The following is a 24932-nucleotide window of genomic DNA, read 5'->3' as shown; positions in this document are numbered from 1 at the left end:
CTGCTCCCACTTCTCAGCAGACCGTGTGGCCGGGACGAGCGCGCAGCAGGAGCAGCCAAGGAGTTGTTGCATGCTGCACTGTGCAAGGAGCCTGAAAGCAAGAGTTGCTCAGCAGGGCAATGAAGTTGTGTTGCAACACAGGTAGGTATGTGGCAGGGAGGGTGCTCTGTCCTGGCCTGCTCCGGTGGAGAAAATGCTCTGCAGAGAGGTGGTGGCACCTTCTGCGGGACGGGCCTCAATTCCTGCCCAACAGCACGTGGGCAGGAGCCTCCTGGAGCACAGCACACGGAAACCCCAGGACACGGAGCAGAAGGGTAAATGGTGACGGGTCTGGTCAGGAGGAGGGAATGAGCAGTGGCAGGAAAAGCTGCTACATCTGGTGGTGGAGGTGCTGAACTCTGGGCATGCCTGGTAAAAACCTGTCAGGCTCCCAGAAGTGTGTTGTGCTCTCGGAGGCTTTGCTCGGGAATGCTTTCACACATGGCCACAATTCAGTTCATTCTGCTCCTCTGGTAGCAGTGTTACTTCTCCTCGCCTTGTCTCTCTACTTGCTGTTGTCTAGGCTTTCTCCAAGCAGAGACCAGCTGACTTTATCTTCCCAGATGTTTCTTATGATCTCTCCCATTCTAGCTCTTATCCCTGACCACAAGCAGCACTTGGAACAATTAACACCTTGTGCTCCTAACATCTTATGGTTTACAAGGCAGATGGTTACTAGGGCAACAACTGCACTTTTTTCTTTCACTGTATTGACTGAAAATCAACATTTTATATTAAGGGAAAAGAAAAATAATATTCTCTCTAGCCACGGTGAGTTACAACACCATCTCTCCTGTAATCAAGATATTGCTGAATTATGGTGCTATAAACAAACACTTCTGATATAACCACAAACACTGTGGGACATGTAACACATTGGCAGTATATTTCAAGTGACAAACTCATTTATTGTGGGGAGTGGAGGGAGAAAAACACCTTTCCAGAAGCCACTGCAAGGAATTACAGCAAAGAATGACCGGAGCTTAAGGATACAGAAGCAAAGTAATTCTACCAACCTGACCGGAATAAAGCACTTCAAAGTATGAAGCAGCTCAGCGTACCAGTAGCTCAGAAGGTGAGGACACAGGACTTGATTATTCTCTCCCTCGCACTGGCATAAATCAAGATTAATTCCATAGCACTTAATAGAATCACCATGCTGTGAGACTGGGGTAACGAAGTAGCTCCCAGGAGGTTGGGGAAGCGAGCCCACAGCTATCCCGTAATGTTAGCAGGCCGGTGTGGAGGCTTCCTTGCTCGCAGGTGGGACTTGAGTAACAATCATGAATCATTAAGGTACATAACTATCTGAGAGAGCAAAGTGATCAAGAGCTCTAGATGTGAAACTAGCTCGTGCCAGATGCCGTGGAGGCAGAGGACAGGCTGGGAGCTGCTTGCTGAAGAGGTTTCATCTCTTGCTGTGTTCCAGGTGGCTGCTGGGTCACTTTGGTCAGTGGGATTGGAAGAGAGCCATCATCTGCTTCCTCAATGGTCTGCCAGCCCTTGTGTTTGGTGAGTTTCAGGTCATGAGTCTTTCTTGCCCAAACAGGGTGATTTTGTATGCTGTTTTATCATGCCAGGATGTGCTAGTCTGTTTTGGTAGTGACCTGCTGCCCAAGGTGTTAGGTACATGCGAACTGTCAGTAGTGACTTTCTAGGACCACGGATGGAGCGGGGGAAGCAAGATGCACCGGGCAGCTGTTCAGTAACTTCCCAGCCACATACAAAGGACATCCAGGCCATGCAGTGGTAACGGGAGAAGGGACAGAGGGATATTGCCGCCCTACATCCCCTCAGTCAACCTGCCCTGGGAAAATAATGTATATAACCATCTACGTGCATACATGGATTTGAGAATGATTGAGCACTTGTGCTTAAAGAAGTTCATTGACTGTTTTTTAGAACTTACGTATTTATACCAACATGTGGAGTATGAATAGGTTATCCAAAGCTTGCATGGGGTTTGCAGGGCTGACTTTGAAGTAAAAAAAACCAAGTGTGTGACATCTGAGGTGACCTAGCCGACACTGGGGGTGAGGGTTAGGGTGCCATTGCTTATGGAAGGCTGGGTTTCCAAACATGCCGTTAAAAGAACACTGGGGTTCTCTGCCTTTCGTTTTAAGTGAGTTTGGGGTGGAGGGGAATAAAGCGCCAAGCAATCCCACCGCAGAGTTTGCAAATGAGCACAAAAATGCATTGAATGGGAGCTGTTCAGCTTACAGGCTTCTGATGGTTTTGACAACGGAGCTCAAAAGTTCCTTGAATAATAGGTCTGTGATTTCTGGCAGCCGGTAAGCGCTGAACTTCTTTGGATTTCAAAGCAAATAGATACATCTTAATAAAGACCACCTTGTGTCAGCTATCCTTAAAATTATAGCACATAGATTAAAATAAAATGTGTGTACTTGTCCCTCCTGGGACACCGGGGAAGGGAAAAGCATTATCAGAATTCTTTAAACTCATCTTAACAGTATTGAACCAATTATTTTGTTAAATCTGGGTTTGTTTTCTGCCTCTCAATGAGAACATTTGAAGTCTATCATCTCCACCATTTATGAGTTACCCGTATGCAAGTGTAAAATTTCCAATTGGAACATATGGTATCAGAGGGAACGAGGGGGAAATATCTGATTGCTTGTGCTCCCCAAACTCCAAATCTACTGCATTTAGTATTTTGCTCACAGTTCCTGCAGGGGGAAATAAAAGAAATCATCTCTGAGCTGAGACCAAGCACTGAACATTTCACCCTGAACAGGAATCTGTTTGAGAAACTTATAAGCAGCTGAAAAGGGAATAGAATAGAAACTACATTTCAGTTTCTTCACTGGGGTTGCAGCTATGGGCAGAACTTCCCACCAGTAACAAAAACCCTCTGAACATTCTTCTCTAAGTTCTGACACCTGGTTTGGGGATGTGCCTGAAGCCCGTGAAAGACCAATTTTCCCTATGAAAGGAGGGCCTCTCAGCAACCGCACTAATAGAGGAACTGACTGCTTCACCTGTGTTAACTCAAGTGGTTCGTGACCAGCAGCACCCTTTGTTCAGAGGCTTGCCGTGGATATGGAGCAGCCTCGGGCACTCGCCTGTGGTGTGCCTGGTGAATGAGAACATGCTGGCAACTGATACCCAGCCCGCGGGGATGGCTGAGCGGAGGTGTCGAAGGAGCCGCTGCTGGTGTGATGGTGGATGGGCTTGCAGTCGTCCCTCCACCTAGAAGGAGAGGATCACTGTGAAGTGTCACCAGACACCCCTCGCAGCCCCAGTCGCTGTCTCTGCTGAGTGACACTAAATGCTTTGGAGAAGGACAGAAGGACCCAAGGACTGGAATGTCGCTTCCTACCCTGAGGTTTTACACAGAACTAAATTTTGGGTTTCTGTCTGTCCAAGCATGGAGACAAAGTAATGCTGCTGAGGCATGCTGCTCCTGCACGATGGCCTTGCCTCCAGCCAGTGCATGGGGACGGAGCAAGGAGGAGGCCAGAGCCCAGTTGTTCTTCCCCCTGTGATTGCTCCCCCGCCTCCCCGTGGCATCAGTGAGGCTGGGCAGTTCAAGGGCTGCTAGCAGAGCTGGGCATGCAGGCAGCGGGGCTGCTGCGGCCTGCTGCAGGGGCCTGGAAGCACGCTCCGCCTCTGAGCCCGGAGGTGCTCGCAGACTGTGCAGGACGTCTTGCTGGGCATACTGCCTGGGGTAACCCCTGCGTCTGTATTCAGCGCTGGCCTGAGTCTCGCCATGCAACGGCACAAGCCCTTTGAGACCGTTGGGCAGCACTAGCTATCAGGCGCTGGGTAGTCGCGTTGCTCCTGCCAATGTTGAGTCCCTTGCTGGCACTGTGAAACGCGTGGCCTCCCCTGTACCACCACTGAGTTGAGTCATTCTTGCAGGGGCATCCGTTTACCCTGTTACAGAAAATGATTGTGCCCACCTTCTTTCTGTGCAGGGTAGCAAGTATCCCTCTCCTTTGCTTCCCTGCACAGCAGAGGCTATTAGCCCTGAGCAACCGGGCTGTAGGATGCAAGACGCAGGCTTCTCGCTCTTCATCCTGGCAGAATAAGGAGGGACTGAGCCTGTAGCCCTGGGAATTGATGTGACCAAATCACAGAAGAGGAGCCTTTCACTCGGCAGCACGGATGGTTGTGTAGCACCACGTGTACAACCGAATCTGTCCTTCCTGCCATTCAGACAGAAAGCAGCGTGTTTTGGAGTAACTTCCCTGGGAGGGGGAGGAACAGATGTTTGAACCAGAAGCATATGTGACAGTTGGGAGAGACAGCGTGGAAACGCACAGTTGAAAGGAGAAGTCTGATGGGAGTGTGATGACAGCAACAGGACTCCAATGACAAGGAGTGGGAAGGAGAACAAGCAGGGAGGAGTGTTACTTCGAAAGCTGAGCAAAGTGCACAAGAAGATGTGTCAGGAAAACGTCAGGGAAAGGAAGAGAGGAAATGTGAGAGTAGAGACGGGCTTTGGGATCTGTCTGCAAGCATGTGTGACCTGTTGCCTGACAAACGGAGAAAGGAAGGCCTTTTATTCCTCTGCCTTCTTCCACCGAGTTAACTCTTCTTGCAGCCAAGCTAGCTGGCCAGCTCTGGTGCAGATCTTCAAGCAGGCAGTTAGCACTTGTGAAAGGCAAAGCTGCCTATGCTGCTCCAAAGCACTGAGGTCCAGGGGTGCCGTGTGGCAGGGACTGTAGCAGGGATGCCTGGGCCTTTCTTCTGCCTGGTGCCTTTGCAGGGTAGCGCAGTAGCCACACGCCTTGGGATTTCGGGACGCTGCAAAAGGAAGAGGAGTGGTGACAATCTCATAACAGGCTTCCTCTTCGCAACTGTTCGGTGATCGCAAGGGCAGGATGCATGAGAACAGAAAGAGAAGTGAGTGCGTATTCCTCCTGCAGCAGGGAGGGACCTCTCCAGCAGCGCCTTACCCTGGTGATATAAATCACAGCTCTGCAGTGTCCGGTTTTACCTTAGTTCAGCAGATGTGCAAGGCACACTGGGAGTGTGCCACTGGAGTGTAAAGCCCCTGACGCTAGAGATCCAGTAAGCAGGGGGAGGGGGGACTGTAACTTCTTCCACTGAGGGATTTACAAATGCAGTTTTGCAGACCCCTTCCTGCACTCAGATTCACCACTGACCCCCCAGTACGCCTTGAGAGATGCAAACTGGCCAGTTCTGCTTCATGTCCTCTTGTAGGGAAGGGAGAATTTCTCTAAATATGGGGCGAGTCTTGAAATGCCTTAACGAAGTGATTGTCAGGTAGACACCAGCCACGGCTGGCTACGCCAGGAGCTGGGATCTGTCACTGGATGTTGCACGGCTGGTGACTCTCTCCCCCTTCATAGAAACACTAACGTGCATTTCTTGCTGTGAAATCCCAACAAATTAGGGGACAGGCAGTATCCCCTGTGCGGGTGTGCAAGGGGAAAGGCTACACCAGGGTTAGGGAGGCAGGTCGGCATGTGCTGCGTCTGACAGTGCCAGGGGAGAGGGGCCCCGCCGGGGAGCAGCAGGGACCTGTGAGCGGTATGGGCTGTGTAGGGTCGAGGCTCAGCCAGCAATGCGTTCATTTGTTTGTTTATTTTAAGGAGGAAGCTGATGGGGAGGAATGTGAGGGGAAAACAGGGGAGATTCTTTCCCCCGTGTTAGGGTGCATACTCTTGGCTGGAATGATTCATCCCACACTCATGCAATGGTATCCAGTTGTGTGTGCTCGTTGTGCCAGCCATCATGGGAGGGCTGCAGCAGAGCCTGGGGGGTGCTCCAGTAACCCTGCTGCTCTGGAGAGAGTGGGCCCTGGGCGGATGATGGCTCGTAGTCCTCTTGGTTGCATCATCTCAGAGATGTGGTGAAGGGAAGAAGGAGAGGCCAGCATCTCCCCCGACCTGCCGCGGTCAGGAGCAGCTTCAGACAAACACGAGGGCTTTGAGACCTACTGCAGTTGCTAAACTGTGGAAAAACTGAGTGTCCTAGGGTCAGACGCGCTGGTTCTCTCTCCCAGCCAGTACTTATGGACTCCTCGACTCACCTCTGGCTCCTTGTCCCTGAGCCAGTCCTTTTTGGCTCTGCAACAGCACAGGCTGTCGTGGGCGAGAGAATCATCTTCCCTGATGACAATGAGCAAGTTCCCCTTGGCTGATCCCACCATCTGCTGAATTGCTCCTGGGCTCCCATGTGGGCTGGGGGGTCTGCCGAGTGGCTCCTGGTGGCCAGGCTCCATGTAGGGGCAGTTTCCGAGGAATCCCATCCAGCAGCTGTGGCCAGTCTGGATGGTGGAGCCTGTTGGGAAGTGCCCTTGGTCCAGACACCGTAGCAAGGGTGTTGAGTGCTGTTGGAGAAACAGCTTGATGAAGGTGTGAAAAACTGAAGGATCTGCCCTTCCTTCCTCGCCAGGAGCAGAGATGGCAGGCAAGGGAGGAAGGTCTGGGCAGCATAAAGGCAATGCAGGCAATGTAAAGGTGATGTAGGGAGTGTGAAGGTGACATAGACCTCTCTGGTGCCCGTGCTGATTGACTCAGCTGCAGGACCCCTCTCGGAGCTGGTCTGGGGGGAGCAGCCATGGGTGGTTCTCACTGATCAGTACTTCCAAAGCCTTCCACATATGCAACGAATTGGGGACAGTGTGGCTGTTCTTCCCCCTGAGGCTGTGGTGTGGGGCCTCGGGGTGAGGGGCAGAAGGGGGCCTGCAGGCTGCCAGGGTGGCTTCAGCTCAGAGGAGCAGGCATCTTGGTGTTTTCACCCAGGAGCAATGAACTTTGCAGCAGGATAGGGCTGAGCATCCCCAGGCACTTGGTTCTGTGTAGCAGAATCACACCTTTCTTCACATTAACTTGCACAGGATCTTGGCCTTTGACTTCAGTAAGAGTCAGAATCAAACCCAAGGTGTATTTTCTAAAGTTACTCATGCAGCTACTGAAATTAAAATCTCACGAGTGAAGACCCGTCTTCCCTGCAGTCTAAATTCAGAACAACAGAGCGGCCTTTAGTCCCTGGAGATAGTTTAAAAACCTTCTCAAGGTCTGTGCTCCTTGTGGAAAGAATAATTCAGACGATACTTGCCACATCTAACAGAGTTGCCAGCCTTTGTTCAATATGGTAAGAGTGCTGTGTATCGAATTAATCAGGGATTTAACTCCACGCTGCCTTGTACTTGGGAAATGGTGCATCGCCAAACCCTGAAAAGATGCTGGAGTGTACTGGGAAAGCAGGCTGCAGGAGGGCATGGGTGATTTCTGTCATGGCCCTTCTAGCCTGGATCTGCGGAGAAGCTTTCCTTAGGACCAGCAGCCTGAGTTCCTCTGGCTTTCGCTGCAGCCGCGCTCCTTGCGGAGCAGAGCCGTATATCACCCGGCATTTTATGCGTGCCTAGGAAAGGGAGCCTGAATCCCCTTCCTGCACAGAGAGCTGACAGACCGGGGGCCAACACACAGCCCTCGGCATTTTTTATTTACTATAAACCTCTTAAATGAAGGCTGGGGGATTTTTTTCATTTACCATGTTACTGTATGGAACCAATCACTATAAATTTAAATGGAGAGCTGGTAGGAGTACACTTACCTTTTATATAATAATTGTGCGAGTGCCACTGCCGAACTGCTATTAGGATTATTCAGACCTTCTCAGATTTCATTGTAAAACATTAGGCTGCGAGAGGTACTGTAAGGGTGTGATTATCCAAAGAGGGTAAGTAGTACTGAGCGTTGTCGGCCAGAATTACTACAACAGGGGAGAAATGCTGAGTAGCTGGGAGTAGAGGAAGCTGAGGAGCATAATCTGCCATTCAGAAATACAGTGGTCTGTGTGTGGAGAAATCCCACCTGATTTCTATCTGGATCTGCAGGGGCTTGACAAGTTTGTCCTTAAATTGTCATCAGGCATGATCTGAATCCTCAGCTGAGTGTATGTCTTAGCTCCTGTGCTCCTCTGTGGAAACCATAACACGGCGTACAACTCACACCGGCACTTGAGCCGTGCTGCAAAATACCGCCAGCGTGGCCACGCTGGCCTGGAGCATCGGAAAGTCACGCTCTCCCTTTGATGGGATCGACTGGTAAGACCTGTCGTAGGACCGGCTGTGCTGGCAGAGGGGGTCTTCTGTGAGTTGGGAGCTGGAAGGGGCTGTTGGCTGCTGCCCTGGTGGAAGGGGCGACCCCTTCTGCTTGCTGCCCCTGCTGCAGAAGCAGTCCAAGCTCTTTCCGAGTGGTGACAAACAGTTTGTCAGGTGGGCGATAGCTGGTCTAGAGTTGCAGACCTGAGAGGACCAGGGGCCCAGGCAGGTCTCGGTGCAGTGAAGCTCAAGGGTGACTGGAGAGGCACTGCTCTCCTGCTCAGAGCAGAGCCCAAAGCTGCACCGTGCTGAGAAAGGATGCGGTGCTGGAAGGGTGCTACCCTGCTTTAGGCTTTGGCCATCTTACAGTATCACCTCAGTAAGGACAAGCCAGTTGCAACTTTTTCTAGGAGGCACGAAGAAAAGAGCAATGCTGTATATATACTCCTCTGCTGCCTTGATTTTTTTTTCACCTGTGATTGAGGTTTTAATTTTGCATCCCATATGATTTTCCTGTTGTAACACACGCCTCTTGGCTGTCGCTGTAACAATGCCTTTTTTTGGCAGGGAAAGCAAATCTGAAAGGAAGCTCTTGAGCACTCTACTGTGTGAGTTCCTCAAATGATGGCTGTGTTTCTCCCCCTCACTCCACCCGTTTTCAAATAATTTTCATGCTGGGAATAAATCTGAGCGCGTAACAATCATGTTCAGCATATGATATCCAGAGACAATTGTGTATATACAAGGAGCCACATGGAAAACAAATGAGCTGATGGAGAGACAGAAAGAGCACAAGATGACCCAGAGACCACAGTTACCATGTTCACAGTAAGACCAAATAAGTTTGCCATTTCCATATAATTAAACTTTTTTCCCAGGAAAACGGGATTCTGAAAAACATTTTTAGTTACTAAATTTTTATCTCATCAATTTATGCAGTGGTGGGAAAAAAACATCTCCCACCAACTGATATACTATAGGCCAATTATACTTAAGCAACACAAAGTTGAATTCTGTCCTGAATTTCATCTGTGAAATTCCAGTGAATTCAGTGGGGTTTTGTAACTGGAGGTCAGGATTTGGACACTAGCTTATAAATTAAAGAACAGCAAGGGCTGTGCAGGGTCTAAGCAATTTGGATATTTTTAAATGCCAGGTAGACTGGGCTGCTGCTGACATCCTGAAAATGTGCTGTCTCTGATGATACAGGGAAGGAAGTTTGGCAGGTTTTTGATTTTTATTTTGTTTTAATCTTCTCAGTATGTTTGGCTTTCTTTTGTGATTGAAGCCGTTTTTCTTTGAAAGGCGTCTGCTTTTAGTTGGGGAAAAGCACAAAGCTGAGACATTGTGGGAGAATTTTATCAAACACCTTTGCCTTGATATGAGAAGTTGTAATTAAAAAAAAAAAAGTTAATTGACTTCAGTGGACTCTTTGACAGGTATACAATACACACCCCAATCTCAATAGACGATGTCTTTTAAACCTGAAATGGGTTAGCAAATCTAAAAGAAAATTGAAATAGTTGCAAATTTTTGGGGAGAAGTTCACCTTCCCTTAACTGTAAAGCAATTCTTAATGTATGTATGTATACATATGTGTGTCTCTATAAAGAATATGTGCACATATGAATTATACAATTTTAAAAACAATTTCACTGTAAATATATTTGCTATTCTCTCATTGTAATGTCCCTACGCTCCGATGCAAAACAGGGATTAAATATGTTAACAAAGCAGATGTTCAATGAATGTAAAGCAATAAGATGAATTCAGGAGCACTTGGCAGAAATCTGCACCCTTTATTAAATTTCTGCCCAAATAAATTGTTTCTTCCACATCATCAAGGATAGATGTAAGCACCTGGTGGTACCAACCTGAGTTGGATACCGTGTCACAGTCTACGACTCTCCTCTGCTTTTCAGTAACATAGAGATATTGGTGTAGGTCCCAACCACGTGTTGCAACGCTCCCCTGCCTCTCCTTCATTGCTTCACCATCCTGTTCGCTGCTTTATCTCCCTGCTGTCCTGTTGAGTGTAATAACTCCGTGGCCCGGCAGCAGGATTGAGCCTCATCTGCTTCAGTTCGTGCTCTGGTGTCTTAGCTCAGATCCATCCTCACTGCTGGGCATTCCTTGGGAGTGACCTGGACTTTTGGTCTCTCACAAAATCTCATCCCCAGGCTCTGGTAGCTCGGGCACCGCTGGCAGTTTGGCCCGTGTCAGCACAGAGATGTATGCAGGGGATCTGCTTGGGATGGACCCAGCCGCCCTCGTGGGGTCTGTGGTCCTCATCTGTCTCTAGGACTCGAGGCAACTACTTTAAAAGTAGGTTGGTGTGTCTACGGGAGCTGCTGTCATACCTTGATGACAGCGTAGCTGCATACAAAGTGCAGGCACTGAAAGCATTCCTGCCTTCTTGATAGTTTAACTGGTGGCATTTACTTAATTGTGTATATTCTCTTTTTTTAGTGGAATTAAATCTAGAATTATGCAACTGATCGTTTTTCCGAAAGCAGAGAGTCACTCAAGCCTGCTGCTGCAGCAGAGCCTACCTGAGTCAGCCAACAACTTCCAGTTGTTTGAGCTGCTGTTTGCTGTCTGTTGCTATGGTGAAGTGATAGCACGAAACCGGTACCAAAAAGGAAACGATATTTTCTGAACAGATTTTTGAGAAGAAAAAACGTACAGGGGACAGAGAGGTCGTGGGGGAGAGTGGGTGGGGGAAGCTTAAGGGACTCTGAGGGCTTTCCTGAGCCCGTGTTTCTCGTTCCCCTTTTAAGGTCCACCTAACCTTTTGAAGACAATCTAAGAATCATCTCGTGCAGTGTCACCCTGGTGGGTTTTTTTACAACCAATTATATGTTCTCCTAAACTGTAAATACTTAAACTTCAGTTTGCATTTTTTCCCTTGTTTTTTGGGAGTCTACGTGCATATGGGCAATGTATTCATTTCCTAGCTTTACAGGCAGTATTGGAGATCTTATGTCCCAGCAGCGTAGTGCAGGTCACAGATCAAGAAAACCTGCTTTAGTCTCTGCCTTTGCAGGACCTATGTCGTTTACGTCTTTTCTGACAATTAGACTTTTTTAAGCCCTCTTAAAGCCCTGTTGCGCTAGCAGCGTGTTTCCCCACCAGGCTGGAACCACCCAATGCTCTCCTTGTTTTCTTACACCCAGACCTTCAACCCAGTTAAGATGCCAGCTGGAGCAGCTGGTCTGCGCAATGCGCTCCCGCAGCTGATCGCCCCGGCAGCCTGGCCAGGCAGGGAAGAGACCGAGCGGTTGGTTCACAGCTCCTGCGGAGAAAACTCGTTCCTCCTTTTCTCTAGCCAAGGACTTTGTACGTCACTCCCCGTCTCAGCAGTGACACAGGCATCTGGAGACGGGCAGCCTGTCTTTAAAAGTTACAAACCATGGCCAGACCCAAAGCTTCATTCAGAAACGTGCCGTGAGATAGCGTAGCACCAAGATTATGCTTCTTGCAGAATATTCTCCTCTTTCATTCATTTGAACATGAGTGGTTTTAGTGTATCATCTTGTCTGTATGCCGTATGCTGCCCTAGTCCTGTTTTGAAGCGTGGACAGCGGCAGGATGGCCAAAGAGAAAAGGCTACACGCTTGTGTTCGGATATTGCTGAGTGCAGGGGGATATTCATCATTTTGGAAACAGTTATTTGATGATCTGGAAGCAACTCTGACGATAGCAACATTTCAGGACTGTGAAATAAGTATCCAGTGGCAGCTTTCTTGTCCCAGCGCCAGCCCTTCTGATTGCCTCTGTTAGTGCCACTTCAGTGGCGTCTGAACTACACCTCAGCCGTATCATCACCAGCTTCTTTCTAACGTGGGGTCATGCCTCCCTTTATATCTAGTCCTTTGCTGGACTGCTGTTGGGTTGTAATTGCATTGGATTCCTAATAGAGTTTCTTGGTCTGCTGTCACAGCGTGATTGCAAGAACTTGTGTTGCATTGAATGTGGTCTTGATTACTTGCCAATTAAAGTGCAAGGAAAACACTTACAATCTTCTCCTTTAAAATTACGTCTAGATCCCATCTCCTCTGAAGGCTATGGGAAACTTGCAGAGATTGTTTCCAGTTGTCCTGTCTTCCTACTTTTAGTATTTGGCTTGGTGAGGTAGGTAGATAAATGCTGCTTTTTTTTTTTTTAGTGCCTTTGATTTTTTTGAGTGTGGTTCTTTGCATGCAAAATGGAAGCAGAAACGCCCTTCTAAAGCTGAATTTTGCTCATTGCTCGTGCACCAGGTCGCTTGGAGTTTACAAGGTTTGGGATAGTGCCTCTTTAAAAAGAAGATACGTGGAAGCAGATGGTCCCGTGGTAGCTGAGCATGGAAGGAGACGTCTGAAGAAAGTGTGTTGTGGCAGGAAGGATGTGTTAGATGAGGGAGCAGAGACGAGCCGGGAAGGTAAGGAGGCAGTGCGCAGGGGGCAGGCGATTTCCAGGAGTCTGGTAGCGTAGGAGGTGCTATGCTGCGGTGGCAAATCTCTTGGAGCAGGTGTGCAGGGGCAAATTGCCTGCCTGCCACCCCCTGGGCAGCTTGGCAGCGTGTGCTGGGGAAGAGCCAGGGCCGAGGTGTGAAGGCAAGCAAAAACAGGAGGGGGAGAAGGGAGAGAAAGGAAGGAAAAAGCCAAGAGGAGTGGGGACAACGTGACAAGAAGCAGGGGGAGCCCACCTGTGAAGGTAACCGTGAGTTTCTGTTTATCTTGCCTGTGGTTATACTGCAAGGAGGTTTTGAACTGCTGCCTAATATGACTGTCAATTATTTTAACTTGTATTTCTCACCTCAGTCCCCATGAAGTGCATTTGACAATAATTAATTTTGTGTGTGCAACTGGGATTGTATCCTACTCCTGCAGAGGTGTCAGCTTAATGGGATATGGCTACAGGAGACAACAGGCTGTGCCACCCCATTAGGGGATTGGGGGGGGGGGGTGTCACCTGTTCATCTGGACTAATATTTTAATTGTTGGAACATTAGGTTTCCCGTAGTTGAATCGGGATCAGATTAACCTCTGTCTCTCTGAACTTGCATGCTGGCAAGCTCCTTAAACACCATTGCTAATTTTATTTTCTACTTTCAGCACGTATTTAAGATAATTCTTTTTGTTTCATAGGTTAAAGAGGAAATATTCTCACTGGCTGAGATCCCAGTGAGCAATTACAAATATTTTACTACAGTTACAGGACTTGGAATTCAGCCTCAGGCCGCGGGCATCAGAAAATCCATGCGTGGAAATCCCACATGTTGTACGACTGAGAGGGTTTCATATGGAGGGATTCCTCCTCATCTTTACTGAAGTCAAACTCTTGAGCTAAAAGAAAGAAAAAAAAAAAAAAAGCTCTTGTACTCATAAATCAAACCTCTGCAAACAGCTTTCGACTATACCAGTTAGAGAAGGGTTAATTGAGCCTCTTCGTCTCTATTGCATGTTAACACAGAAGGTCAGTGATGGGAGAAGCTAGGTCCAAACTGAAGGCTTTTGAAACAGCTCCCTAACTAGCCTAATGAATATGCTGTTGAGATGAACAGGTCATTTAACACTTTTCACGTCGCTATTGTCCATCCAACCTTAAATGTCAACTCTGTCACTCTGATAGGCTGGTTCTGCTTAAAAAGGCTTCCTGGCTTTGTTAGATTCCTAGGAGGGATTTCCCCCCGCCCTTATTCCTAATTGCTGGCAGAACCCTACGGATGTATTTATATCAGCCTTTTCATTCGGGTCAAGTCTTCACTAGAGAATTTTGCCAGTGGGTAAGGGTTGTGAAGAGATGCGATCCAGACAGAAGTGGAAGCGCCAAACGCAGTTATAATTATACCGCTTAAAGTGCAGCTTGCCGACCACAATGGAATAACTGGCTTTGCTAAGGGCAGGATGGTTTGATACGCCGCTGTGAGGAACGTGACGATGTGCCGGGATTGCTGTGTCCACGCTAGGACCGTTTCACAGAGCTGGTGTGCGGGAGTTCAGCTGCCTGCGAACCCCCGAGCCCGGTGCGGTCGCAGCCTCGGGGAAGGGCTGTGAACGGGGCTGGGAAAGGACCCTCCTGCCAATACCTGCCTTGTAGCTAACCCCCCGCGACAGAGGTGGGCAGCCCCCTCTCTGGTGTTTCTACCAGGGCTCTGAGTGCATCTTTAGTGTGCTGACATGGGATGCCCAGGTTGCTTGAAAAAAGGTTTCATGGGAACTGAGCTGCATACCTGGTAGAACTGAATATTTATCAGAAAAGTTTTCCTGAACTACTTCACCCTGTGAACAGCAAGCGTGTTTCTTCTTGGGAGACTTCTATTTTTCCTGTGACCCACAGCGTTCTGTGGCCCAGAAGGCCTCAGAAAATTATGTCTTAGCTCAGGAGGACAGCAGGCAGATGGCCCCAGGCTTTCCAGTGAGATTTCTTGATGCCTCCCATACTCCTTGCCTCGAATAGACTCCCTAGTGCAGTGGTCAGGAGCACAACAACACGGGTGCTCCTAATTTAACCGCACAGTCACGGGCTCAACATATTCCAAAGCTGGGTAAAGGGCAAAAGGACTGATGCTGTATTGGTATCCAATAGCTCATTGTAGTTATTTTCCCCCACAGACTTTCTTGGCTTTCTGATACCTGCATCTGCTGGCAGACAGAAAGGTGGAAACTCAGGTTATCAGCACTGGAAAATAAAGGCTGATGGGGTGAAATAGCACATCTCCAAGCGTGTATGCTGCAGACCAGAAGAACTTGCATGGCTATTCCCAGCAATGCTGCTGAATCTGAGCCCAAGCAGCTCCTCAGTTAGGAAACTGCTTTGGCAATGCGCTGTGTGTTTGAGCTGCCCTTCCAAAATGGGAAGCAGGTAACTGTTTTATTCCTCCTGGAAATGATCGTGTATGTTTGGGAAGCTTTTCAGGCACAGTAGCTCATGGTGAGGATATTGTTGCATGCCCTAGTCATTTTTTTCTGTGACTGGTGTGTTTCTAATTCACTGAGATGCTTTGGAATTTCAATGTGTGAATTCATACCAGCCTCTTCCTAGCTACTAGCAGGTGATGCTACCCATGATCAAGACAGCCGTCACAACAAACACAATGCGCTCTAACCAATATTGGACAAACCCAGTAAGGACACGACATCAATTCAAATCAACTGCTTGGCTGAAATCCTCCCAAGTGCTGAGCAAACGCCTAGTGAAACTAGCAAGAGGTCAAGTACAAGTTAATGTCAGCCTAACTTTCTACATCGAGGCAATCTGGATTCAGACTGGGAAGCTTGTTAAAGGTTTTGAGGACTAATCTTTTACACACAGTTGCTGTCCTCCAGGATCCCTCTGAGGCATTCATGGTCTCACTGATGGGAACGAGATGGTCGAGGTACACTGTGAGAATGGCTGGATGAGCTGTGGAAGCTGATCAGTGGTGGTGACGATGCAGTTTCCTTACTACACCCATCGTACGGTGTTCCACAACGATCAGTTATCGCGTTGGTCCTTTTCAGCACTTCTGATTTCTGACCAGCTTAAATACATGGTGGGCCTTATTTTGCTAGCCATCTGGCACAACTGGAGCAGGGCAGAGCTGTGAGAAGGCCAAACCCACCAAGCTGTTGCTAGCGTTCAGATGAGATCTGGCTGTGTCTGAAGAATAGGTGAACGTACTCTATACCTCAGGCGATTCTAGGGAGCAGGAGAAGGCATTTCATTTGTAACCATGGGTGATTTCCCTGAATTTAAAGTGTATTTATGTAATCTGTTGATTTGTTGGAGGACTATTCGGTGACTCCAGATTTTTTTCACAGTAGCGTCCCTGTTCTATTATCTTTAGCTGAAGAGGAGATGTCATCCCATCTTGGTGGGTAATGATGTGGCCTCAGCTGTTGCATCTCTGGCGTTTCCTGGACAGCACCAACATGATGTACGTGGGCCAAGAAGCCTTCAGTGTTTGGTGACTCCAGCTGGGACAGGACTTTGCGGTCAGTCTTCTCAGCAATGAGCTACTGCAAGTATTGGAAGCTGTCTGCTTGCTATGGGACCCTGAATCAAATTTTATGCCTCGGTCCTTGTATTCAAGATATTGCCTGGCCTGGGTCCCTGCTGTGGGACGCAGGGTATGGTTGACAGTTGCTTAAAAATGTAGCATGTGTTTGCAGAATAAATCCCACCTGTAGCAATGGATGAGGGATGAGGTCGGAACTTTCTGAAGGGAGGTAAAAGACCATGCATTGAGCTCTCCTAGCGTTGTTGCAAACCTTGCTGCCTTCTGTGCCAAGAGCCAGGCATCCTGAAATTTCTTTTAGTTTTGGTTTTCTTCTCATGTTTCCTATAGCATAAATATATGGTAATCTGTAATATTCAAACAAACAAACAAACAAAACCCCTAAAATTTGCCAAACTCGCACTTCTTAGGAGCGTGTCCCTGCTCTTGGCTGTACCCTTCTGTGCCCTCCTTTGCCTCAGCTCTGGTATTCGCCTGACTCCTTGGTACGCTGGTTCAGTCCACTAATCCACCAGAAAACCGACCCAGCAAAAAGGAGGTTGAATTTTGGGCTTTGTTTGTTTATTTTTTGTTAGGTTAGCGAGCTGCCTTGGCTCCCAGAGGGGTCAGGTGAAGGCTGGAGCTGGGGCGTGGGAGGTAGTGGGACTGCATGGCCTGGAAGAGGTTGCAGCAAAAGGTTAGATTGGCTCAGCCAACTTTCTAGGCTGTTTTCTGGGGGCACCGCAGGAAAGTGCTCAGATGCGGGGGCCAGCTGCAATGTGCAGGGCAGAGGGCACTGCAGGAGAATTTCTTTCAGCAGTGGCAGTTCTGGGGCTGAGTAGAAGCTTTCCCTATGGGGGTTATGTTCACCCATTTGCCACTCAGCCCTCCGCTGCTTTCAAAACCATGCTGCGAGTGCTAGGACAAAACCGTGAACCCAGCTGTCTCTCAGCTACCAAAATATCTCCTTTGCCCCTTGACCAGCTGTCAAAACTTTCCTGGCCTTCCTAGAACAAGCATCTTAGGGAATGTTTCCCTTGGTCTATGAGAAACGGGAGGGATGCTCTGGAGACGCCTAGCAGGGCTGCGCATTCAATACCAGGTGCCTGTCCCAAGCAAGCTCCTAAGCAAGCCTGTCCATCGGGGCTGCCACCCCTCGCCTTTGTAATGCTCCCAACTTGGTGAGCTCTGTAGGATGAGGTTGTGGTTCGAGGAAGAAAGTGCTTCAGATCAAAAAACTGTGCGACTCCACAGCCAAGAAAAAAAAGTCTTAATTATTCAACTAGTTTGAAACACTTTAAAGTATCCCTAAAAATAGGTGAGAGGGATGTTTGTCAGCTACAAATAGATTATCCTGCAGTAGTATTGCTTGTCTTATTTTATGATGATGCTACAGAATACAGTCCCTCAGGTAGCCTCATTAATGTTTATGAATGAACCCCTTGTTTTATGCTTTTGGTTTTAGAAGGCAGAAATAGGGCGAGAGGCTAATAAGGCTGGTTTTACCATGTATGTCTTGGAAAGCCCAAGGACACGGGTGTAAGGTCTCTATAAGCCTCAGCGGTTCTGTGTATGGATGACAACTGGATTTGGGCGCTCGCTAGACCAGCTGAGAAGGTGTACCTAAGGGAGAAATCCAGGCAGGACTTTGGCTAAAATCCTGGGTGAAATTCTGCGCGCTTCCCAGCGGATCTGTCAGCAGGAGGTTGGCACTCCTCTGCGTCTCATCAGTTGTTTTGTTTTGATCTCTTGCGGCAAAGGCAACCTGTGACCATATGTTGTTATAGCCATAAGCGCTTCCACAGGGCAGTATCTGGTAAACCCCGCTGCCTGCCAGCACCTCAGCCCAGGGTGGAGGCTTCTTTTCGCTATCTATTCCTTAAAGAGGGCAACTGTTTCTTCTGGCTATCATAAAAGAAGGGTGGCAGTTACACCCAGCCCATAACAGTATGCGGTGGTTTCTGAGTCTTACCGCTCCAGCCTTAAAATAACAGCTCTTTTTTCCGAGCCAACCAACAATTGTGGTCAGCCACTAATACCAGTTTAACCATTTGGCAGCTGCCCTATAGGAAATAGCTCTTTCAAGAGAGCCAAAGGAGTCTTGTCCCCTTGGCCCCAGAGCCGCGCCGGGTTGCTTTCTGTCAGCAGGGCATGTTTACAGATTTCCTTGTGCACAGCCAGCCTCTGTAATAACAACCCAATCCTAGAAAGTTAATACCAAACAAATTGTGGAAGTAGCTTAGAAAGAGTAATTCAAGTTAATTGTTTTGGTGTTTTATTTGATGAATGAGCGGGTGAAGCTCTCTGATCCCCCCCAACAACCGGGGAGTTTCTCGCTCTGTAGTTCCTTTTCCATCCATCGCGTGTTGGGACTGTCAGAGGAGTTTATTTTGGGCTGGCTTCCCTCCCTGTTACGCACAGTAGTAGCCGGCTCGGCAAACAGTGCCATTGAAAGGGGAATCGGGCCCTCGGGGCAGGAATTCGCAAGCAGGGGCTAGGGTAGGCCGGGGCTCCCACCCCGCCCCGGGGCGCTGCCGTGGCTGCCCCTCGTCCCTCTCGCCCCGCGGAGGCGGCTCCCCTCGCCCTCCTGCTCCCGCAGCGGCTCTCAGCCCTAACAGGGCACCGCCGCGGGCAGCCGCTGCCGCCGGACCCGGCGCCCGTCACCGCGGCTCTGCGCCGGTGCAGCGCGGGTGCGGAGGCTGAGCACCGCGCGCCGCGCAAGCGACCCCGCTGCACGGCCCCGATCCCTCCCGCGCTGTGAATGGGGCAACCGGCTTCCCCCGCGCAGCCCCAACCACGTGGCGAGTGCCCGTTCCCGGCCGGTGGCCGCAGCGCCGCTCCCGCCCGCCGCGGAGGTTACGCGGGGGGGGGGGGGGGGAAGGGGGGGGGGGCGCGCGCCCCATCTCCGCGCCAACTTTCCCCCCGCCTCGGCGCGCGCCGCCGAGCTCCCCTTTCCCCGGCGGGCGCTCGTTTTGAATGAATGACCTCACCCGCGCCGGCCAACCGCCGCGCGGCCGGGCTTAATATTCATGAGGCGGCGCGCCAATGAGCGGGCGAGGAGGTTGTTTTAAACGGCAGAGCCCCGCAGCCAATCAGGCCGCTCTCGTAGGCAGCCAACGCGAGGCTGAGCCGCGCCGCGCCGAGCCCCGCGTCGTGCCCTGCGCTCCAGCTCCCGTCCACACTACCGCGAACAATACAGGTACGTGCAGCCCCGCCGCAACTTTTCGGGGGGCGGCTGCCCCCTGCCCGCCCCGCCGCCGCCCCGCCCTGCCCCCGCGCCTTCGCCCCTCTGCTCTGCCTTGCCCCGGGCTTTTTTTTTTTTTAATTGTTATTATTTTTTTTTGTTTTCCCTTCCTTCCTACTCCTTTTTTTTTAATTTTTAAATTAAATAAAAAAAACGGGAAAAATCACCCAAAACTTTCTCCCGCCCCCCCCCACGCAAGGGGATCGGCGGTGCCGGGGCAGATGCTGCGCGCAGCTGGCGGGGCGGCGGGCGAGGCGCAGCGTTTGCCCCCCGTCCCCCTCCCCTGCCCCGCCGGGACCCCCCCCCGGCGCGGAGGGGCTACCTGTCCCCGGTGTAGCCCGCTTTCTCCGCGCCGGGCTCCCGAGCCGCCGAGAGTAATATGGCTGGTGCAGCAACTACACCGGGACTAACTCCTCTTCTCCCCCGCACGGGCAGGGATTTTTCTCTGCCGCCTCCTAATGTCGCACGGCAAAACGCGCGGCGCCCTCGGCTTTTATTTGCCCCCTTCCCCCGGGTGGGCTCGGTGGGGCTGGCGGCGGTGGGAAAGTTGTCGGCCGTGCGCAATGCCGTGCCCGCTGTTTATTCTGCATTAATATGGCTGTCGCTTTAGCATCTGACAGGGATAAACCCTGCGCGCTGCGCCCGTCTGTCCCGGCGAAGCAGTTTTTTTCTCGCCGCCGCCGCCTCCAAACTCCCCCGATCCCTTCGCCTCTGCCTCCGCCGCTCTTCCCCTGCCCGGGAAGGTGTCTCCGGCGGGGCTGCGCCCGCGGCGGGGCCCCGCATCGCCTCTTCCCCGCGCCGCGCCGCCCGTGCTGTGGGCATTAATATGGCTGGCGCTGGAGAGCCCCGGCGAAGGGAAGAAAGACGTGTAAGCGGCATAGGGATGGGGAGGGGGGTCGCGGCGGGGGAAATCTCCTTCCCGGCGCCCCGCGGGGGGCTCAAACCTTTCGCTTTCGCCCCGGCTCCTTTCTCCCCACCGCCCCGCGCCCTCGGCCGGGCGCCGGGGGGCCGCCCCGGGGCTCTCCGCACTCTTTTTCTGGCGGCGCGGAGGAGCGTAGCGGCGGCGATAATGGCTGCACGGGAGCCTTTGTTAGAGAGCGCTGCGCTAGGCAGGGGCCGGGGGGGGGGCGCCTCCCGCCCGCGCCCCGGCCCCGCCGCCCCCGCCGCCCGGCGGGGGGCCGAGCGGGGAGCCCCTTCTCGGCGGGGGCGGCGTTTTGGCGGGGCCGGCGGCCGGGGGCGGCGGGCGCGGGGGGCCGAGCGCGGCGGAGGGGGGGAGCGCGGCTTTGTTCGGCGGCGCGGCGGCGGCGCCGGGAGAAGCCATCTTAGCGAGCGGGGCCGGCCCTGGGCGCGGAGCGCGGCCGCCGCCGCCGCCGCTCCCGCTGCCGCTCGCACCGGCCGCCCGGGGCCGGGCCGGCGCCCCGCGCCCCCGGCCGCCGCCCGGCCCCCCGGCGCCCCCCGCCCGCCGCCCCGCCGCATTTCAGGGGCACTTTCTTTCATCAGGAGGCATTTCACAAAATGGAAGATGAATTATTGGCGTCTGGCGGAGCCGCCGCTGCCCCCTCCGCCCGCCGGCCCCGGCCCCGCCGCAGGTGCCCGCGCCCCGCGCCGCGGAGCCCGGCCGCCGCGGTGACCTTGGCGGGGAGAAGATGGCGGGAGGGGAGCGGAGCGGAGCGGAGGCCGGGCCGGCCGCGGCGGGCCGCTCGCCCCCAACTTCGGGAGCAGGCGGCGGCCCCGCTCCGCGCCCCGGCCCGGCCCGGCCCGGCCGCTTTCTCCCCTCTGGCCGCGGGTTCGCCTCCCGCCGCCCGGCGCTGGCGGGGCGGCAGCGGGGAGCCCGCCGAGCTCCGGGAGCGGCCCGGGCGGGAGAGGGCGGCTTTCTAAAGCCGCTTTCGCTGCACGTGGAGGGGGTTAATAGCCGCGATTAAATATTAACCTCGTGCCAATAAAAATGAAATTTTCAAACGCTTGAGAAGCTGTAAATAGGAAATACTGCTGCGGGATATTTTTTTGGGGGGGGCGGGGGGGGAATAATACAGAAGAGGGGGAAAGAAACACAGCCCAAAAGTTAGCATCCTCCTCTCGGTGACTTGCTAATCACATCTTTGCACTGACCACTACGCCTCTGAACATGTGTCACTTGGTGGAGCAAGAGCAAGCGCTGCTCACCTCGCAGAGCTCCACGGCTCCTATTGTGTTTAAAACTAGCCTTTAGTTGCATACCTTCTTACGTATAAAAGGTTATTGCACTTTTACGGGGGGCGTAATCCGTCCTGCCTTTCTACCTGGGCAGCAGCTGCTAACACGTGAACCCCAGCGACTAAAGGGATAAGTCATAGCCTGGCACTGTGCGTGCCACTCAAGCCCTAGTGTGGTGGCCAACTAAAACAAATATTTTGTATCAGTTCATATATAACTCTTAATGGGCAGGAGTACGTGTATTTAATAGCCTGTCTCCAGTCCTTGAACATGATGTAAATATATATCCATGTAAAACTTAAATCCAGTGACCAGTTTCACTCGGCTCAAGTCTGCAACCCGAGTGTCAAGGAAGAATAATTTAAGTTTCTGTATTGGGGATGGTAAGAGGTGTTGGGGGGAAGGAAGGGATGTGTTACGGATGGGACAGCGCTTCAGGGGATGGTGGTGTGTATGTATGTATATATATGTGTATGTGTGCATACATATATGGTGTGTGTATATGGTGTATACACACCATATACGTACGCACACATACATATATACATTCGTCCATACATGCATTCGCTTGTTATATTTTTCCCTTGTCCCCCTCTTCCCTACAGAGTCAAGATGGCTAAAGGCGATCCGAAGAAGCCCAAGGGCAAGATGTCTGCCTATGCCTTCTTTGTGCAGACGTGCCGTGAAGAACACAAGAAAAAGAACCCAGAGGTTCCCGTCAACTTTGCAGAGTTTTCCAAGAAGTGCTCGGAGAGGTGGAAGGTACCTTAGTTTGTGACTTCCCGAAGGGATACCTTCTTACGGTATCTGCTAGGATGGCGTGCGTGTGTCTGAACGTGAAGGGAGCGGGTGCTGTTTTGGTCTCCGTGCCCGTCTTGGCAAGGTGTCCCGGCCATTGATCGGGTGCTGCTCACTCCTGTAATGATCGTGAAGGCTTCAGCCCAGCGTATCTGCCCGTTTGGGTGCTTCTGCTACGGCCTGGCCTTTTTTCCGCGTTCCCGAGCAGTACCCTTCAGCAGCTCCCTCCCTCCAGGCCAGTGTCCTCGAGGAGGACTCTGGCTGTGCTTGCCCTATTCCCGTTGCTTCCCTCTTGCTGAGTATGCCAGCTGTGGCTGCGGTCCCCGGTACAGGACCTTCGGCCCCAAGGTGGTCCAGTTAGAAAACAAACAAATTCTGAAATTCCCCTATGGAGTCGGTATGTGTTGGCTTGTTTACTTAAAGTTTGCCAGCTATCGAACAGTTGGGTAATCACGGGTTTGGTGACTTGTTTTTTGGTTTTTTAGACCATGTCAAGCAAGGAGAAGGCTAAATTTGATGAAATGGCAAAGGCGGATAAGGTACGATATGATAGAGAAATGAAGGACTACGGACCGGCTAAGGGTGGCAAGAAGAAGAAGGACCCCAACGCCCCGAAACGACCACCGTAAGTAACTTTTAAGGCATTAAATGCATAAGTATTTTGGTTTGTTTTCACACCCTGTAACACAGGTGATAAGTTTCCGTAAAGGAAGTAGATGGGGCATTCTGTTGGTATCGTGGTATTGGTAATATTCATAGCTTACTGATGCTGCCTCGTAAATCTTCTGGGCAGCCTGTAATCTTGAGCACGTAGAACACTAACAGGAACTCTCAGTACTTGGTACCCTTAAACCTGTAGTGATGGAAGACGTGGAAATGACCGGGTCACAGTGAGACTTGTGTATCTAAGCTGAACTTGGGTGCAGGGGATAGACAGCACTTGATTAAAAACAGCATTGGGCAAAGTCTGCAGGTCTGGGCCTAAGTAAACTCAAGACATGTTTGGGTTTGTGTGTGGTTGTTTTTTTGTTGTGTGGGTTTGTTTTTTTTTTTTTTTAGTAAAAAAAAAAAAGTGTCTCTCCGCAATGTGTGAGTGCACGTGTGAATGTTGTGAGGGAGGGAGGGGGTGCTCCCTGGGCGTGCTGCTGCGGTGCTGACTGTCCTCTGGTGCTTCTCCCCAAGGTCTGGCTTCTTCCTCTTCTGTTCAGAGTTCCGCCCCAAGATCAAGTCCACAAACCCTGGCATATCCATCGGGGATGTAGCAAAGAAACTGGGCGAAATGTGGAACAACCTCAGCGATGGTGAAAAGCAGCCTTACAATAATAAGGCAGCTAAACTGAAGGAGAAATACGAGAAGGTAAGGCTAGTTTTCACTTGTGCCTCTTCCATACCGGCTCTTGTGTTGATGTGTTTCTGTAACATAGACCCAGCTTAGGTGGCCCCAGCGTAGTGAGCATCGCCAGCTTACAGACCTGTTCTGGGTGCGCTACGTGCTACGTAGCCGAACATTGCGTACGTTGGGACAGAGCAGGTCAGAGAGCCGCGGGTGGCTTCCAGCCAGGAGGGAGAGCTTTCCCCCAGTGATGTGCAGCAGCGGCTGCTCGTGTTGCTCCAGCAAAGGGTTTGCTGTGCTGTTAAAGGAGCTTTGTCCCGTTAGCAGGAAACTTTCAAGAGAGGCTGGGTTCTCTTCTCCTCCTCAAAGGAATAACCGTGGACGCAGGGTTCGAGGCCTCCGTCATCCGGCGGCAGTTGCGTACGCTTAGGTGTCTGCATACCTGTGTGCTGTAACGCTGGCTGTCTCCCCTTTTGGGGGTGCAGCTGTGGAAGGCCAGTCCCTTTACGTTAACGCCCGCTGCTGTACAAATGCTGTATGTGTTTGCTGCTTAGAGCAAATTAAGACATCCCCTTGACTTTGCAGGATGTTGCAGACTACAAGTCTAAAGGAAAGTTTGATGGCGCAAAGGGAGCAGCAACCAAAGCTGCTCGGAAAAAGGTAGAGGAAGAAGACGAAGAGGAGGAGGAGGATGAAGAAGAGGAGGATGAAGATGATGATGATGAATAAAACTGTACAATACTTGTCTCCATGTGAATACCATAGAGTAGGGGAAACACCATAAACGAAGCACCTCTTATTTGAGATGGTGTCTCTTGCCCTTATTAGGCTTAATTAAAAAAAAATTTGGATTCCGATCGCGTTGTAGTTTCTAAAAGTGCTCTAGAAATTGTAACTGGTTTACATGAAGTGGCCATGGGTGTAGTGAGCACCCTGAAACTGTATCAAAGTTGTACATATTTCCAAACATTTTTAAAATGAAAAGGCGCTCTAGTGTTCTCCTAACTCTGTGCACTTTGCTGTTGGTGTAACAAAGCATTTAAAAATGTTTCAAGCATTTTTTTAATTTGTAAGGTGGTGTTACTATATGGTTATTGGCTAGAAAATCCTGGGTTATAAACTGTACATATCTATAGTTTGTAAAAACTAGACAGATTCTTGTGGTACATGCTTAGAGTTATGATGCCTTAGAGGAGCAGTGATTACTTGGAAAGGCTGTACGTTCCCCGGGGTGCCATGGCCCAAAGCATGCACTGTGAGGGTAGATCTATTTACACTACAGTGGGCGTCCATTTAGCTTAAAGTTGTCTTTCTGTATATA

General features: G+C 51.0%; 1 protein-coding gene and 1 long non-coding RNA gene across 4 annotated transcripts; both read left to right on the top strand.

Moving 5' to 3' along the window:
* The first annotated feature begins 1391 nt into the window (after nucleotides 1-1391).
* LOC148056682 (uncharacterized) lies at nucleotides 1392-16243 on the top strand. 2 transcript variants are annotated; one of them, XR_015702479.1, is made up of 3 exons: nucleotides 1392-1551; nucleotides 14680-14929; nucleotides 15894-16243. It is a non-coding gene; the product is annotated as an uncharacterized LOC148056682 (long non-coding RNA). The 2 variants fall into 2 exon arrangements; XR_015702478.1 differs by having other exon boundaries at nucleotides 14680-16243.
* Nucleotides 16244-19112: 2869 nt separating this feature from the next.
* On the top strand, nucleotides 19113-24368 carry HMGB3 (high mobility group box 3). Of its 2 annotated transcripts, none has more exons than XM_087749108.1 (5): nucleotides 19113-19242; nucleotides 22086-22242; nucleotides 22764-22903; nucleotides 23461-23635; nucleotides 24197-24368. In XM_087749108.1, exons 2-5 carry the CDS (start codon nucleotides 22093-22095, stop codon nucleotides 24338-24340), a joined length of 609 nt encoding a protein of 202 aa, XP_087605234.1. In that variant the 5' UTR covers nucleotides 19113-19242; nucleotides 22086-22092; the 3' UTR covers nucleotides 24341-24368. The 2 variants fall into 2 exon arrangements, with proteins under 2 accessions (XP_087605234.1, XP_087605235.1); XM_087749109.1 differs by lacking the exon at nucleotides 19113-19242 and adding an exon at nucleotides 20020-20155.
* Nucleotides 24369-24932: the final 564 nt, after the last annotated feature.

The sequence above is a fragment of the Nipponia nippon genome, unplaced genomic scaffold (assembly GCF_047370975.1).
Source record: "Nipponia nippon isolate SJK-2023a ecotype South Korea unplaced genomic scaffold, ASM4737097v1 scaffold_12, whole genome shotgun sequence".
NCBI classification, from domain to species: domain Eukaryota; kingdom Metazoa; phylum Chordata; class Aves; order Pelecaniformes; family Threskiornithidae; genus Nipponia; species Nipponia nippon.
This window is presented reverse-complemented; position numbering and strand designations above follow the sequence as displayed.